Consider the following 16,337-nt stretch of genomic DNA (forward strand, 5'->3'; position numbering starts at 1 on the left):
TTGCGGGCAGACCAGTCTGCTGTAAATGACGTCGAATAGTACGCGCAGACATTGGATGATGCGTTACAGACTGAATGTGCTGTGCTGTGCTGTGGTTCGTGATGTGACTGAATGATCCGTCACTGCCATGCGCACAATATTCCTGTCATCAGGTGAAGTGGTGCACTGAGGTGGATGTGATCTAACACGTCGGTGCATCACCTCCTGCATCCATCGGTCACATATCTGCATTACAGTTGTTTGATTTCATCTAACACAACTACCAATTTTCCTGAAAGATAATCCACACTCTCAGTAGGCCACTATCCTTCCTCTTTCAAACTCGGATACTTGATCAAACAATGATTGCTGTTTACTATGAGGCATAATTGATCGTTATTTAAAAAAAAAAACAAGAAAAACAATTGCCGAACTTAAAAACGTCAAAAACTCCAAGCCTTAAATAGAGCTTTGAAATGGCGCCACAGGCGCGCGTGATGTGCGTCTGCGCTTAAATTCTTATCATTTTCATATCTCACCTCCGCTAATGCATGTTGTAAATTTCATGTTATTTGCATGCTTCCTTCAGGGTGTTGCAGTTACGGTGGCCAGCAGTGTAAAATAAATGATTACATAAATATTTGTATTTGTGAAATTATTGTAAAATTAATATGAACTTTTAAATTTCATAAAAATTAATTAATTTTTTAACTAATGAAATTTTGTTATAAAAATGAGAAGATACTTATCTACATATCAATGCACTGCCAACAGACTGTTGCCGCCTTTAGGTATTGAAATATATTTTCTACGGCAGAATTAATGAAACAAGTTTTTTTGATTGTCAGTAGGTATTATTTGGCAATGGCGTTCAAAATTATATCTGAATTTTACTATTTACTGCTGTCATTTTTATTGAACATTATTCATACAAATAAATTTTTATCTCCACCCCAGGAGACTGTCTGTTGGAAATTCTAAAGATAGGCAGCTTTTATATATTTTTAGCCTAAATACTCTCAAAATGTGTATGTATGTGTAAATGAAAAAAACATCCCTTTGGATGTAATATAAAACCTGAAAGCTTTTAATTTTTTTAAAAATTTTTAAGTTGCATATTAAATCATAAAAACAATATGAGTTTGTTAAAGAATGCATAATTGTTATTTGAAAGATAAATTAAAGGTTCTAATCAAGTGAAACATCTGAGAACCTGTAATTTGGCAGCCCATGTAGAAGATCAATTAAAGATCCATGTCACATAAATGGATATTTACCTGACCACATGCCATATGATGCTTGAACAGGGGTTATCTTGAGTTTTCGTATAAAGTATGCTGCTGAACATAAAATTAAAAAAAAAAAAAAATGTGTTTATGAATGTAAGTTAGAATTATGTGTATTCAAAAGTTGCCTATTTTTTCGTATTTTTACCTTTATATTTACAGCACATACCTGTTAAGTTTTATCATTTGGAAATAATTTTTTTATTTTTCAGAGCACGATCACAATTGAAATATGGGTTGAATTAAGTCCTTTAAAAATTACTCTGTTTCATCTTTAGTTACGCTTCAAATTTCTTTTAAAAAAATTCTGAAAGTTTTCAGATTTTATATTATGCCTAAAGGGGCATTATTTTAACATTCTGTGTGTTATTTTAATTTATTAAATATCCTGTTCTTTGCACTTAAATGACATAAAATTGAATTCAACAGAAATATCACAAGATATTTAAAAACAGCATATTTTTAGATTTTCCGATACACGGTCTTACATACTGGAGATAATTTTTTTTCTGTACAGTGTTGCCTAGCTTGCTTTAAAATCATTGTGTTTGGTAATCAAAAATTCGTTAAAGTTTTACAAAATTTGAAGTAAATAATAAAATTAATTCCAAATAAGGGCTTCTAAGTACCCATGCTCAATTGGAAGACTGCATTATTCAAAATTTGATGGCTCTAGGTACCAGTGTTTTTTCACAGTGTGAGAAACATTCATGCATTCACACAGATTCTTTATTAATTAGTTTCTTTAAATAGAATGTATGGCGATAATATTTGGTGGCAATACTTTGAAAAGTGAACCACCGCAGAAAGTGAAACGACACAAAATGCTGTTTTAAAACTAATAGCCCTTTGGGTCTAACACCCCTTTGGGCTAAAAAGAAAAGATGTTCCATTTAATATTACAGGTTTAATGAATTATCAGGCAGAATTCTCAAATGAGCCCAGAAATAAGAATAAATATGTATACAATAAGCCAAATTTAATTAAACAACTTTAAACAAAACTAAACAATTTTCAATTTAAGTGTAAAATTTGAAGCAAAAAACTTACCTTCATATAACAATAATCCCTGAAACATGATATAAATTATACTAAATGCTTTTATACATTGTAATGTATTTATAGTATTCGCACTTCAGTATGTCGCTTGAGAACAATATCCATTATGCGTCCTCCATTTGCACAAATGCATAATTGGAACACCTGAAATTTATGATGAATGGCTGTCTTCATAGAGTAAAGCCCACACAAAAATGCTCATAGCCTTAGTTACAGGAAATGTTGAAGCAGAATTCTGAATTGGAAATATATCAAATACTGAATCAAAAATTCTGAAAGCTGCTTGTGCTGCATTATTAGGGTCTGAAGATTTCCTACTATTTAAAGATAAGGTCATTTCTTTTTCAAGTGTATTTAAAATATGCACACACACACAAAGAACATAAGTGGAGGATTTGAGCCAGCAACTGAACAAACTATAGCTGGTGCCATTTTTAGAGTGGTTAGATATTTGTAAATATCCAATGTATATATTTTAACAGTCCTATAAAGTCTTTACAGGAAATTTATTTACAGATTTAATGTTTCAAAAACTAATTATTGTTTTGCTTCTGTATTTTTTTCAGTGAGCATTGTGAAATTATGAAAAAAATTAACATTCTTCAAAAAGGTATATTTTTATTGAATTTTGTTGTTGTTGTTGTTGTTTATTTTACCCTAAAAATTGGTTAAACTTCTTACAAATATTACTACACTTGCATGACTATTTTTAATGTGTGAATTAATTTACTGAATTTCTTACTCTCATTGTAAATTTGCATTGAATTTAAAATTAGGTATATTATCTTAAGATTCTTAGTGTTTTCTATTATTGTTTTAAATCTTTCATCAGTTTTATTTTATTTAAAATTTAAAATGTTTGTTCATGTATATAAAACTGAAAGTAAATGTTCATGTATACAAAATGTGAAACAATTCAATTATAATTAATAATAATAAATAATAAAAATAGTGTCCTATGAAATGTTCTTAGATAATTGTCAGGTTAAGGAATTTATGGGTTGCTTTCATAATAGACTGACTGTCTGAAATGCATTTCACTATTCTTTAATTAAAATGAAGGATATGTTTGGTTGATTCTCTGTGCTAGAATGCAGTGAGAATTTTTTATGTAAAAAGTAAAAATATCATTCATCATTTGTTTTGTTGATTCAACAAAAAATTTATAATTTTAATTGCAGTAAAGCACATGAATATAAGACAGTTTTATAAGGCTCTTGTTACTTGGAGGGAGCATACATATTTCAGTCCTTTCATGTGAGCCAAATTTAAAGACAAACTTCTGATACGTGTAGGTCTTTCATGTAGAGAAAATCATAAATATAGTAATTTGATGGATATAATGAATAATCCTCTTCCTTATATCCTTGTCTCCTGCATAACATCATATTACTTTTACTTGCCTCAAATTTTATGCATTATTTAGTAAAAAATATTTTTTTAAGCCCAAAAGAGTTATTAGTTTTGAAGCATTATGTCACCTTAATGCGTTGCTTCACTTTTCATTCATGTTTGTTGCCATTCAGAAAACTGTTAAATGATATTCTTTCATATTTATTGATTAGCAACTTTATTTATTAATTAGCTTGTTATTAATTAGCAACTAAACTGTATAAAAGCAATAAATGTAGTTCTTAGGAATTTCTTTTTAAATAAAAATGCTTTTAATTCATGATATATCTAATTAAAACATTAAATATTTTTTTGGAATTACATTTCATATTTTTTCACATTTTAAATATGCAGAAGATATATAGCATTCCCATGTTAGTCTAAATGAATATTAATAAAATATCCTATAAAATGTTTTGCTATTCCTCCTGGGCCTTCTAATTCTTTTGATAATCTCTACTGATAGGTTATATTAAACTGTAAAAGAGCCCATTTGGGTATCATTAAAATCCGAACTTGTTCAGATTTCCCCACACACACAGATAAATTAATGGTAATTGTTTTTCTAGTTTGTGCCTTTTTAGTCTACAAATTGTCTTACAAAAGCACTGTTTTGCTATCAGTCAGCTATCTAATCAGTTGTGTGCTAAATATTTTACAGTTATAAATCTGTAAGTGAAAGCATTATTAAATCATTGATTTTATGTTACTAAATATTAAAAAGAAAGAGGAAAAATTTATTCAGGGGTAAATTTTAGTTCTCTGGGCTTAAAAAAGCAAAAATGATCACTTATAGTTTGTGTGGAAAAAAGTGAAAAGTGTGCTTTAAATTATTGCTAGTTTTATTATTTTTAATCAATCGTACTTTTAAATAATTTTGCATTATCCAAGTCATTTACAACAATTTTAATAACAAATTAAGCATTCATTTCCACATTTAATTTATGCTGAAAAACACTTAATGTAAAAAACTTCAAAATAGAGTACTAAATTTATAAATTAAAATTAATTGAAAAATTTCAATTATTTTTCTATGTTATTTAATAAGGTAAATTAGAAGTATTATATTTATTTCCACTTCAAGTAAGTATTCCTTTAATTTAATTTGAATGAGAATTTTTCAAATGATGAAAATAGGTCCTGTGTTTGCCCAAATACAAGTTATTCTGACATGTAAAATGGTCATTTAAGTTGTACATATAAGACAGGTGTGATTTTCAGTATTACTTATTTAGGGTGGAAAAAATATTGTCTTATAATATTCAGCCAAATAAGTTAGGTGCTGCTTTGAAATATTTTTGTTGTTGTATGTTCATAAAAAATGTACATAGTATAAATGTATAAAATTGTCTTTAATAAGAATATATATAAATGTGATCAATAATTTAAATTTTGTAGATGTGAAACTCTTTATATGGAGTGAATGGAAGCTGCACACTCAACTCAAAGAATATTTATTTATGCCAAGCGAATTGTTTCCTAACTTGTAAGTTATTGTTTCATTATCTTTTATTTTAAGGATTGCTACAGATCAACTACTAAATTCTTAAGCATACATAAGTATACGTCTGTGATTTAAAAAAAAAATCCTTCGCAATAATTACTGTTTCAAATCTTAAAAATCATTCCTTAGTCAACTTAAGAACCCTTCCTGTGAACATTAAGAGAATTCCTCTTTTGGTATCTGTCATAGACTAGTTACTGTTAGTTAAAACTGAATTGTCTGAAAGCATTTTAACTGTGGAATTATCTTGTTAGGAGAGAACAGGATGTCAGAGGTTGAGAAATTTGATAAATCAAATATTTGTGTCATAAAATAGACCTATTTCCAATCAAAGAAACTCTGAGTTTCCTTTCTCAAACACCTTTTATTTAAAATGCTACATCATGCCGAATTGTCGAAAGATGCTTTAAATGTGTTTGCTCTGCAACATAATCTGTCCTGTCCCAAGTAGTATCAATTCATATATGTCTTCTTCAGAGAGGGCCTCATCATTGGCCGAGTGGTTAAATATTGCTGAATACTGGTATTTCATCCTGGCTTCAGACTCATGTGAATGAGCTAGATACATGATGGTTTTCATGATTTTCCTTATGTGTAACTTGAATACAGTCAAAAGTCATTAATCCGGACTCGACTTCGGCGATTCCGGATTATAGATCATCAGTTTAAATCTGGTAAGATGGCATGCAGAAATTATAAAATTAAAAAATGAAACCGTAATTTATGAAATAAAGAACAATTATAATCTAAAGGGTATCAAAATTTACAAAAAAAAAGGCATAATATTTATTTGTTTACTTTATTAAACATTTCTTTCAGTGTAAGTTGTTTAAGTTGCTTCATTTTTTATGTGATAATACATTCTCTTTAATTCTATAAACAGACATAATTTTTTGTTCAGTTACAAAGTTTCGCTGTTCAAGTCCTATAATTGCTGTGTCGAGAATACCGACTAATTTGTCAAATGAAATTTTTTCGTTTTCAATAACCTCTGTCACTTTCTTCGCTATCGGAAGCGAATTATAATGACGAGGAATTTGATTTAAATCATATCAAAGATGGTGTCCATCGAGATGAAATACTACATTTAGTAAGGAGTTATAAGCCAAATAAAATAAAAACATCTGCCCTGAAGATAAGGATAGTGCTGACAGATCAACTTCTAATTCATTGCACGCCGTGGCATTAAAGATAAACAAACGTTAAAGTTTAGATAAACAAAGGATATGCCTTTATCCATTTTTTTGCAGCAATTCAACTTTTAGTTTAATGGACTTCGAAACATACTTTCGCTTTGTAGATCCTTTACATATTAGTAAATATATATCAGAAGTTCTATTTGACATAATCGAAAGTTGCTCTAACAGTCTGCAAAAAATAATATGCCGAATCCAATTCAAAGATTAAGGAACTACGCAATCTGCAACCATAACTGAATTAGATAATTTTAGCTTAGCTTATACCGTCCGTTATACATTAAACGCGCATTCGTAAATGTATTTTGCGCACGCGCGTATTTGCAGCCGTAAAAGTGCGTCAATGCGGCGCATACGCAGAAAGTTTGTAGCTTTGATATCTGGATTATGGGTGTCCGAATTAACGACTTTTGACTGTATTAGCCAGTTCTCATTATGGAGTCTTCCATGAAGGCATCCCTCCCTGTGCTTTGTCATAGTCTAATAACTAAACCAAACCAGTCTACAGATGGTTCTCTAATGACCTCTCATAACCAAATTAAAATTTTTGCCTGTTATACTGTGACTTTTCTGTAAACTTCTTAACAGAGGACTATGTAGCAAAATATTAAAGGTCTGATGCTAACTTTCACATTCTTGTTGAATGGTTGATTCTCACTAAAGAAATGAATCAAAAAAGGTAATCTTCCAAGTTGCTGAATTTTGGTTGCATAATATATTTTAGTGAAAGTGAACAAAGTCTAAAATTTTACCTAGGTTATCTAGAAAAAAAATTCCAATTTGAAAGGTGCTTTCTATCCTATCAAAGATTGTTTTTCAAAATAATAATAATAATAAATAAATAAATAAATAACTGGGAAGAAGTACAAAATGCTCAGGGGATAAATATGAAAAGTACATGACTTGAAACATTTTTACTTTTGTTATAAAGAAGGGCAAAAACTTTTCTTAAGGGATTTGTTTCCTATAAATGTAAAGTTGAAATCAATTTTTCAAATTTATGTTTTTCTGATGTTAAAATTTGCACTTGGAAACATGTGTAGCTGATTTTAGAAATATTTGTGTATAGTTTTAAAAAATTTCAAGTGAATAATTTTGATCAATTTAGCTTCTTAGTTATTTTTATACGATTTTGTTAACTAATTCAAGGAAAACATTTTTCTCCATTTCTGATATTCTTGTTTGCTTGCTATTTTTTCCATCGGACTTATAAAGGAAAATTAAGTTTTGTGTGTTACTGAAGCGAAAATTGTCGAGATTAAAATTATGTTTTATTTGTTTCTTAGTATGGAATCATAAATAACAAAAGTGATCTGGATATCACAACTTCCTTGTACAGCCTATTAAATTACACACACTTTTTGCTACACCTCATTCAAACTTATTTCCTCAAATTATTTTAACTTAAGTAATCCATCAATACAGGTGGAAAATCACATCAAAAATTGCTAAATTTGAAATTACATATCCCTGTCAGTTTTTGTCTTGTGCAGGGTAAAACTTCATAAAATGTTATTTTCAGAAATTATAAGTATAGAAACCAGCAGAACACATGGAAAGTTGGATAAATTTATTGAAAATTATTATTATTATTTTATTTGACATTGCCAAAACATAAATATTTTCGACAGTTAGAACACATCTGTGATTGAAAGTATATGACTACAACGACCGATTGTGAAAACAGAAACCAGATAAGGACTTTTAAGATGGGGAGGAGGTGGATATTTATATATATGTACGTTTTGTACTGCCAATTGCAGTAAAAAAGGGAGGTGCACAAATAGATGTTATAGTGGTCCTATTTGCAAAATTTCAACATTTCTACGGGTGATCGTTCTTGAGTTCATCAAGATAGATGCATATGTTTTGAGAAAAGAGTCTTTTATTCTGTTTGTACATACAGATGTCATGCAGAAAATCATCTGAAAGGATTCGGAAATGTTCAAAATGAATATTTCCATTGAAATTTGGTACTTGAAATTTTTTGCTATTGCAATACTTCCTTTATTTCATACAAGAAAGTAAAAAACTTTTACTGCTGTCATTTTGTGATTAAAGTGAATTAAAATAGTAATTCACTAAATAAGTATATATTATTTTGTAATTTAATTTACAAGAATTCATCTACAATGTATAATGCTTCTTGTCAGCATTCATGTTAGTTTATCATTTTTTAGTTTAAATATTATATCTTTAAAATTTCCTCTTCCTTTATAAATAAATATCAGGGATATCTTCACTAATAGAAGTCTTTTATCCTTTTCTTTTCTCTTTTTACTTTCTTGTACGAAATAAAAAGGAAGTATTGCAATTGCAAAAATTTTCGGGCGTCATCTTTCAACAAAAATACCCATTTTGACAGCTATTGAATGCAATTTAATGATATTTTTGTGTGACATCTGTGCATAAGAACAGAATAAAGGTCACTTTTTCCCAAAACGTCTTGCAAAATAAGATTTAAAATTAATTCAGAAGAGATTTTTTTCATGATGTGTGTACAGTTATGTATCTCAGATAATTAAAAAATGAATAGCCTCAGAATGTTGAAATTTCGTATATAGGACAGCTATACCATGTAATTGTTCACCTGCCTTTTTGGTTGCAATCGGCCGCACCAAAAGTATATGTAGATGTAAAATATAAAATCTAGCTCTCAAGTAAAAATTTAATAGCCCTTTAACTTCTGTTTCATTCTACAAAAAACAGCAATAAATTTTACTGCCTGCAGTTCTGATGTGCACTTGGCGATGAAATCTGAACCCAAAATCCTGTACATTAAAGTGTGACATGATCTGAAGTTGAATTCGGTATATAAAATGCTTAATTATGTCGCATCTCCTTCTTCTTCTCTTTGCTCGTCTCTTGCACTGTTTCCGTTGTGCCCCTAGCTCTGCAAAGTCTCCGTTCCTAAATTTGTGCATTGCTTAAGATGTAAGATGAGCAAAATTGTGAGGTGCATAGCGTACCCGCAGTGATAATATGCATTATTGAAGAAATAAAATTACGTGTGGAATTAACCGTTATGTGTGTTCTTCAAATGTCATTTTGCTAACTACGCAACAAAGTCCTTCAAGTTAAGTCGCAGTACTCTCCAAGCCAGTCCATTGCAACTCTCACCAAGTCATCTTATTTCATCTAATAATACAGTTTTATCACAATAATGATGCATTTTTTTTTTTTACATTTAATGAAACAGTTTTATTATTCCGGGTGGCCATAATTAAACTGACAGTGCTCACAGTGTTCTGTAGCGTGATCTATTACGAGAATGCGAACATTTTGTAGGAAGATTAAACAAGACGGGGGACGAAGAATTCCGCGAAAAATCAATTAGTTCCAAAAGTCACCGCTAGGAGAATATTTGGCGCTGTGTAATAGAAAATAGAGTGTTAACAAATGCAAATTAATACAGAATAAAATTACCTTTTATTATGCACATTTTCTGATTTAGTTCAAGTGCAATATGGGAACACTTTTAAAAAAGCGTAAAATCTACATAAACACCAATAAAGTCTCATGATCTGTAATATCACGTACGCTGAGCAGAAGAAGTTCTTTATTCAAATTTCACGTTACATCCATTTGCACAGTGCCAGCTGCTTGGGTTTTAAAAGGCAATGTGTTACATTTCGAATCAATCGGATTGAAAGTTTATGTGCAATGTGTCCTTCTTTAGTCGAGCGTGAGTTACTGGTCAAATTCTTTTACCTCAACCAGTGCACCGCATCAGCCGCTCTTCGTGCTTTTAGAATGCACAAAAACATGCGTAAAGGTAACGGTCCTGTGTCAGTTAATGGGCTAAAAGCAATGGTTGCAACGTTTGAGAAAACAGGTTCTCTGAAGGTTCAGTCAGGCAGAGGACGAAAACCTGTACCACAGGATACAATCGAAGCAGTTGCCACAGCGATTGTCAACAGAGGACCAGACAATATTGCTGCCATCTCTAGCGCTCGTGGAGTTGCTCGGAATATGGATATGCCTTACAGTACGGTATGGAAAATCTTACGAAAGATTATCAACTTCTATCCGTACAAGATCAGCCGTGCACAGGAGTTACTGTACCCCGACCATGATAAGCGATTGACTTTTGCTCTCACCTTTAATGCCAGAATGGAGGTGGATGATGCTTGGCTGTAGAAAATCTTATGGGGAGATGAGGCCCACTTTTACCTGAATGGAACTGTGAATACCCAGAACTGCTAAATTTGGGATGACAAATCACCACATGCAGTCACAGCAATTCCCTTAAATTCACCAAAGGTAACTGTTTGGTGTGGGTTCACAGCGGAATTTATCGTAGGTCCATTCTTCTATGAGAAAATTACCCCAACAGGACCAGAAACCTGTTCTGTTACCAGAGAGAAATATCGCCACATGTTGAACAGCTTTGTCATTCCGGCACTTCAGCTAAGACAATGCCTGGGGGAAATCATTTTCATGAGAGATGGAGCCCCTCCACACATTGCTGTGTCGTAGCATCTGTTGTACGGATGCAACAGATGCTACGACAGAAATTCACAACAGAAAGAGTCATTACCCGCTACTTTCCAACTGCATGGCCACCTCGGTCGCCTGATCTTACCCCATGCAACTTCTTGGCTATGGGGTTACCTTAAGTCCAAAGTCTATCAAGGAGTGGTCCAGGACCTGGCTGCGTTGAAAGATAACATATCACGGACTGTACAAGAGATTCCTGCAGACATGTTACTTTCTGCTGTTGTGTATATTGTGCACAGAATGCAATATGTGGTCCACAACAATGGCAGCTACATTGAACCTCATTTGAATGCAAAATAAAAGCTAATTTCCGTACTGATTTGCATTTATTAACACTCTATTTTCTATTACACAGCGACAAATATTCCTCTAGCGTGATTTTTGGAACTAATTTGTTTTTTCGCAGAATCCTTTGTCCCCCGTCTTGTTTAATCTTCCTACAAAATGTGGCATCATTCTCGCAAATAGATCGCGCTACAGAACACTGTAAGCACTGTCAGTTTAATTATGGACACTCGTTATATATATAAATATATACCCACTCTGTTACTCAACTCCATTAGCTCAGTTTTTTTTATTCTTATATGTTGGTAAATTGTGCATTTTTTGCTTTTAAAATGATTGAATTATGTTGTCCTTATTTCCCGGTTAAGGTTTTTATACCTTTAGTTGATTTGCAGAATTATCAACAATTTAAAAGTTGTTTAAGTGTGGCTAAGCCTCATTTTTTTACCATAGCAGCTATATTGGTTTACATTTGAAACTCAGCTGAATAGTGAATTAAATCAGTATCTGCACCTTCAGTGTCTTTTTGCTGAGTAGGACCAAAAGTAAACTTTCAGTTTTGTGCACCAAAAAATTTGCTTTCTTGCCTTCTGGTCAAATTGCTTGTTTTTGTGGGGGAACTATAATTTTAATTGCAAAAATTATTTTTTAATTGTTTTAATTGTATTTGGTGCTTTATATTTTTCTAAATTTTTCAACTTTTAATGAAGATGTTTTGAGATTTTATGTATTTTTACGTTGTCACAAAGTGAGAACTGAATTTAATTGAATAAGAAATGTATCTAATGAAATTCGAGTAAATAAGTTTAAATGAAATGCAGCAAAAAATGCATGTAATTAAATATTTAATATAAGGAAGTCATGGTGTCCAGATTTTTTTTTTTGGATTAATATAATTTAATATTGTTTCATTCTCTAACTGCATAATTTTTGTATGTTTTTCTTTCCTTTTAGCATTTAAGATTCATTATATAATTCAAACATCTTTTTCAAAAACTAATTTTTTTAAAGTACAGTTTTTCTTTTCTTTAATTTTTATTTATAAAATATAGGAAAATTAATTAATTGTTTCTTCATATATCTGTGTAGATATATAAGTAACAAACAAAAGGGAACCTTCTATAGAATTTTCAACTTGAAGTTTTGATGTGTGTTTAGATAGATTCACAAAATAAGAAAAGGTTTTATGTTTATAATAACTTTCTAAATTATAAATAAAACTATATTGGGCTAATTTTAGGTGGTTTTAAATAATAAAGGAAAATAAACCTTAGAAACAAAATCTGTGGTGCACTGTGAGTGTAAAAGTATATATGTTCTGAACTTGATATTTTATACCATTTGTAAATAGGAAAAAAAGTTCAAAATATCATTTCTGAAAAGAATTTGCTCCTTTTTGCTGTAATGAATTTGCTTCAATTGTAATAGTTAGCTTATTTAGCTCTCAAAATAATATCGACTTACATATGTACCCTTTTTCTATTTTTAAATAAATGATAGTTATTTGATTATACGGTTCATAACTGAATTCTTTATTTATATTTTCAGCCATCGTATTGATACTCTAAGTGTTGAAAGAATTTTGGCTAATTATCCAATTGAGCCATTGTGTGTTCTTGATGATAATAAAACTGGTTAGTAAATGTCTTATATTTTTCATAATTTTATTATCAATAAGCAATATAATGAGAAAAATTATTTTAGTGATTTTAAGCCCTGTAAAATTAATACACCATACAACCAGTCATAAAATATTAACACAGTATGTATAAAAAGAAAAACTCATTTTTCTTTTTATACATACTGTGGCTGTTAATATTTTATGACTGCATTATTAAATGTTATTTAACACACTTAAATATTTTCCAGGTAGAATCAGCTAAAATAAGAAAAAACTACTTAAATTGAAGAAATCAAAATTAAATGTAAAATTTTAATTAATTATATAACAACCCTCAATTTTTATTCTAAGAATAGATTTCTTTTTAAAAGGAACAGATTTCCTCAAAATTTATAGACTTTTATTTAAAATCTATGCCTGTTTAAGTGATTGCCGAACCCGCCTCCCCTCCTCCCAGTTTTATTTTTACATTGGTATGTTTTTCTTTCCGCTGCATTTCCCTTTAGTTATCACCTTAAAAAAAGTGAATAAATATTTCTCTGAATTTACGAGTTGTTTACTGTTATGTTCATAGAAATTACATGATAAAACTTAAAGACTATTTATTTTCGTTATATACATGATGCAATGTTTATACATTAAATTTTTTTAACACTCAAAATTATCATATTGTACCACATGTATGATAATTTAGCTTCAATTAGTATTCCATTTTTTAAATTTAATTTTACCATCTTTTATATTTAAATATGTGTATGCTGTGTTGTATGCATTTAAGTATTCTAAATGTTTACCATATGCAAAAAATTGATTTTTTTAACGTTATTCATAAACTGAAAATTAAATTGAGCACTGTTTGAATTAAAAATAGCTGATCTCTTGCCCAGATAAAGGCCTTAAATATGTGTGGAAATTTATTTATTTAGCACTCAGATAAGCTATACTTATGATCAATAGACATAAATATAATAAATAACAAAACTAACATAATTCAAGCTTAACCTTTCTCAATGAATAATAGAAGCAAGACAAAATTTAGCAGAATAACTTGTCTCAAGTCACCAGTCTCATAATAAATTGTCAGTGTTGTATAGTGGATGTTAGATAAGCTTTATAATGATAACTAGGAATTCAAAGATTTTTGGCTATCACCAAAAAAAAAGTAAATTTTCTAGTTAATGGAATTTGGGAAGAAATGTGAAGAAATGAAAATTATATAATAGAAGTTTTCCTTTGTGATGACAGTGCCCAATCAGTCAACTAACAGATGCAGTATGGTCCTAATTCCAGAAAATACCACTAACGATAGTGAGGAAAGTAACAGAGAGGTTGCTGAGAGTGAAAAAATTTCAATTGACAATTTAGTGGGAAATCTTGACACAGCAGTTACAGGACTTGGACAGTGAAACTTTGTGGCTGAATAAGAAAATATGTCTATCTGTAAAATTAAAAAGACATGTTCAAACATAGAGTAGGTCTACCCTCACTAAATTTTTCTTAGCTAGTGCAAGGCACTTGTTTGTTCAGCATTCATCATGTGGCCATATTTACTGGTTAGTCTTTTCATTACCCAACTGCAAACACCCACATTTTTTGCAGGGTTTGAAGTTGGGCCCAATGATGTGGCAGCAGATCCTCTAACCATAATGCCTCTAACCATACTGATTAAAAACAGATTTGCAGCATCAGTTATCATTGGTCAACCTCACTTTTCTGCTATGCCTTTGCCTAATTTTCTGCTTCTTTGCATGCTTCTCCTTTGCCCTGTGGGATATTTTTATATGTGTGAAACATTTTAAACTGATTGTTTTAACAAAGGATTTAGCAAATGAAAACCATCCAGTTCAACCTTAGTGCTCTCTGGCCTTTTAAATCAGCTTTTAGTTTTTCATTTTAGAGTAATGCCCCCCCCCCCAAATATTCAGGAGGAAAGAAATGTCTGTATTTATGTATGGAAACTAAATTCTAAAACTGAAGATCAGGAAATTAAATATTTTGTTTCTTATGTTTCTAACACTTATTTTTTACATTGTTCACATTGTGTGAAATGAATTGACAGAACAGAATAATTTGAGTTGCATGTAATAGTAAAATGTGAATGGTAATTTTAAAGATTTTTCTGCTTTTTATATTATTTCAGATGTTTATTTTGCATTTATAAAATTGTTTATTCCTTTTTTTTTTTTTCTGTTGTAGTGTATCAATTAAATTCAGGCAGTGGATTTAAAGATGTGCTGTCTGATATTGTAAATATTCAACAGAGAAGTATCTATGAGCCAACATCCTTCCCACTAAAATCTCAAGTTAGGAGCTTTATGGAAGAATGGAAAACCTTTTATGCATTTAATGAAACAAGAGAAATTGATTTCAGTATTTTGAAAGAAGATTTTTCGTCTCATTTGATTTTACCTAAACCATCTCGGGATGATGCTGAAGAAAATGAATTGCTTCGCTTATTACTGTCGACACTTTATAAATCAGTAAAAATCTTCATTTTGGACCATTCGGCACCAACTGCGAACAATATTATCAGGACTTCTTCAAAATATTGGATTAAAAAATTCACTCACAGATTATTAATGTCATCAAAATCAGAGTGGTTGGATAAACTGCCCAGTTCTTTCAAGTGGCTTTTAATTTTTTTAAGCAATTATATCCAGGCAAATATTGCTCAGCTGTACTGTGAAATCATGCATATAGAAAAAAAATTGTATATGAAATAAAATATAATAAATTAATATTTTCTTATCTAAAAGTGGTTTTTTTTTTTTTTTTTTTTTTAAGTTGTTGTTGTTGTTGTTGTTGTTTGTAAAACAATTCAAAGTGCTGTTAGTATATACACTAATGCTTCTGAAAATTGCAGTACCATGAAGGAATTATGCAAATTGAACCAAATGTACAGGAAATAATATGATTTGAGGTAAGACATGCAAATTATTAGAATTACAAAGTGATTGCACCTGCATGGAATGAGAACCAACCACTTGTTCCATGTATATAAAAGATTGTAAAGTTGTGTTAAAACCTGTTTATCATCTTCTGTCTGTGGTGAATGTCTAATTAGTGGTCAGCATGCTTCATTGACAGCATAAAAAGCCATACCAACAACTAACGGAGTTCAAACGAGCCTGCATTATCAGTATGCAAAAGGGTCGACTTTTGTATTGATTAGTCGCAGCCCGCACACAACATAATACCATGCCCAAGGTATATGTTTGAAATAAATGGACAGAGGAGAACCAAACGAATTGAAATTCTTGCAGTGAGCAATGCAGTAGCACAACGGCATGGGATAGCAGACACCTCATCTGCATGCCTGTGGTGGATCCTACAGCGTCCTCTCATGTGTTAACACAACATTGTGTTGTCTAGCTCCACAATTTGTCACCTTCTGATGTAGCATGAACTTCATGCAGGGGTTCCTCTATGCAGGATTTCTAAAAATCACAGACACTTCCAACTTCAGTTCCTAAATCACAGACAAGTTGCTAATCACTCCAAGTTGCTAAATCATA

The 16,337-nt window shown here is 30.8% G+C and overlaps 1 protein-coding gene across 2 annotated transcripts in view; it reads left to right on the forward strand.

The window, feature by feature from the left end:
• The window catches only part of TAF1B (TATA box-binding protein-associated factor RNA polymerase I subunit B), a 70,874-nt gene extending 55,297 nt beyond the window's left edge, over nt 1-15,577 (forward strand). For both annotated transcript variants that reach the window (XM_035365518.2, XM_035365515.2), the window contains exons 11-14: nt 2,891-2,934; nt 5,115-5,202; nt 12,750-12,835; nt 15,019-15,577. In XM_035365518.2, the coding sequence (XP_035221409.1) occupies nt 2,891-2,934; nt 5,115-5,202; nt 12,750-12,835; nt 15,019-15,545 (745 nt within the window). In that variant the 3' untranslated portion in view covers nt 15,546-15,577. The remainder of the gene's footprint in view (nt 1-2,890; nt 2,935-5,114; nt 5,203-12,749; nt 12,836-15,018) is intronic.
• The last annotated feature ends 760 nt before the right edge of the window (nt 15,578-16,337 follow it).

The sequence above is a fragment of the Stegodyphus dumicola genome, chromosome 1, assembly GCF_044657685.1.
Source record: "Stegodyphus dumicola isolate Sdum_Otavi_A_Nest chromosome 1, ASM4465768v1".
NCBI lineage: Eukaryota > Metazoa > Arthropoda > Arachnida > Araneae > Eresidae > Stegodyphus > Stegodyphus dumicola.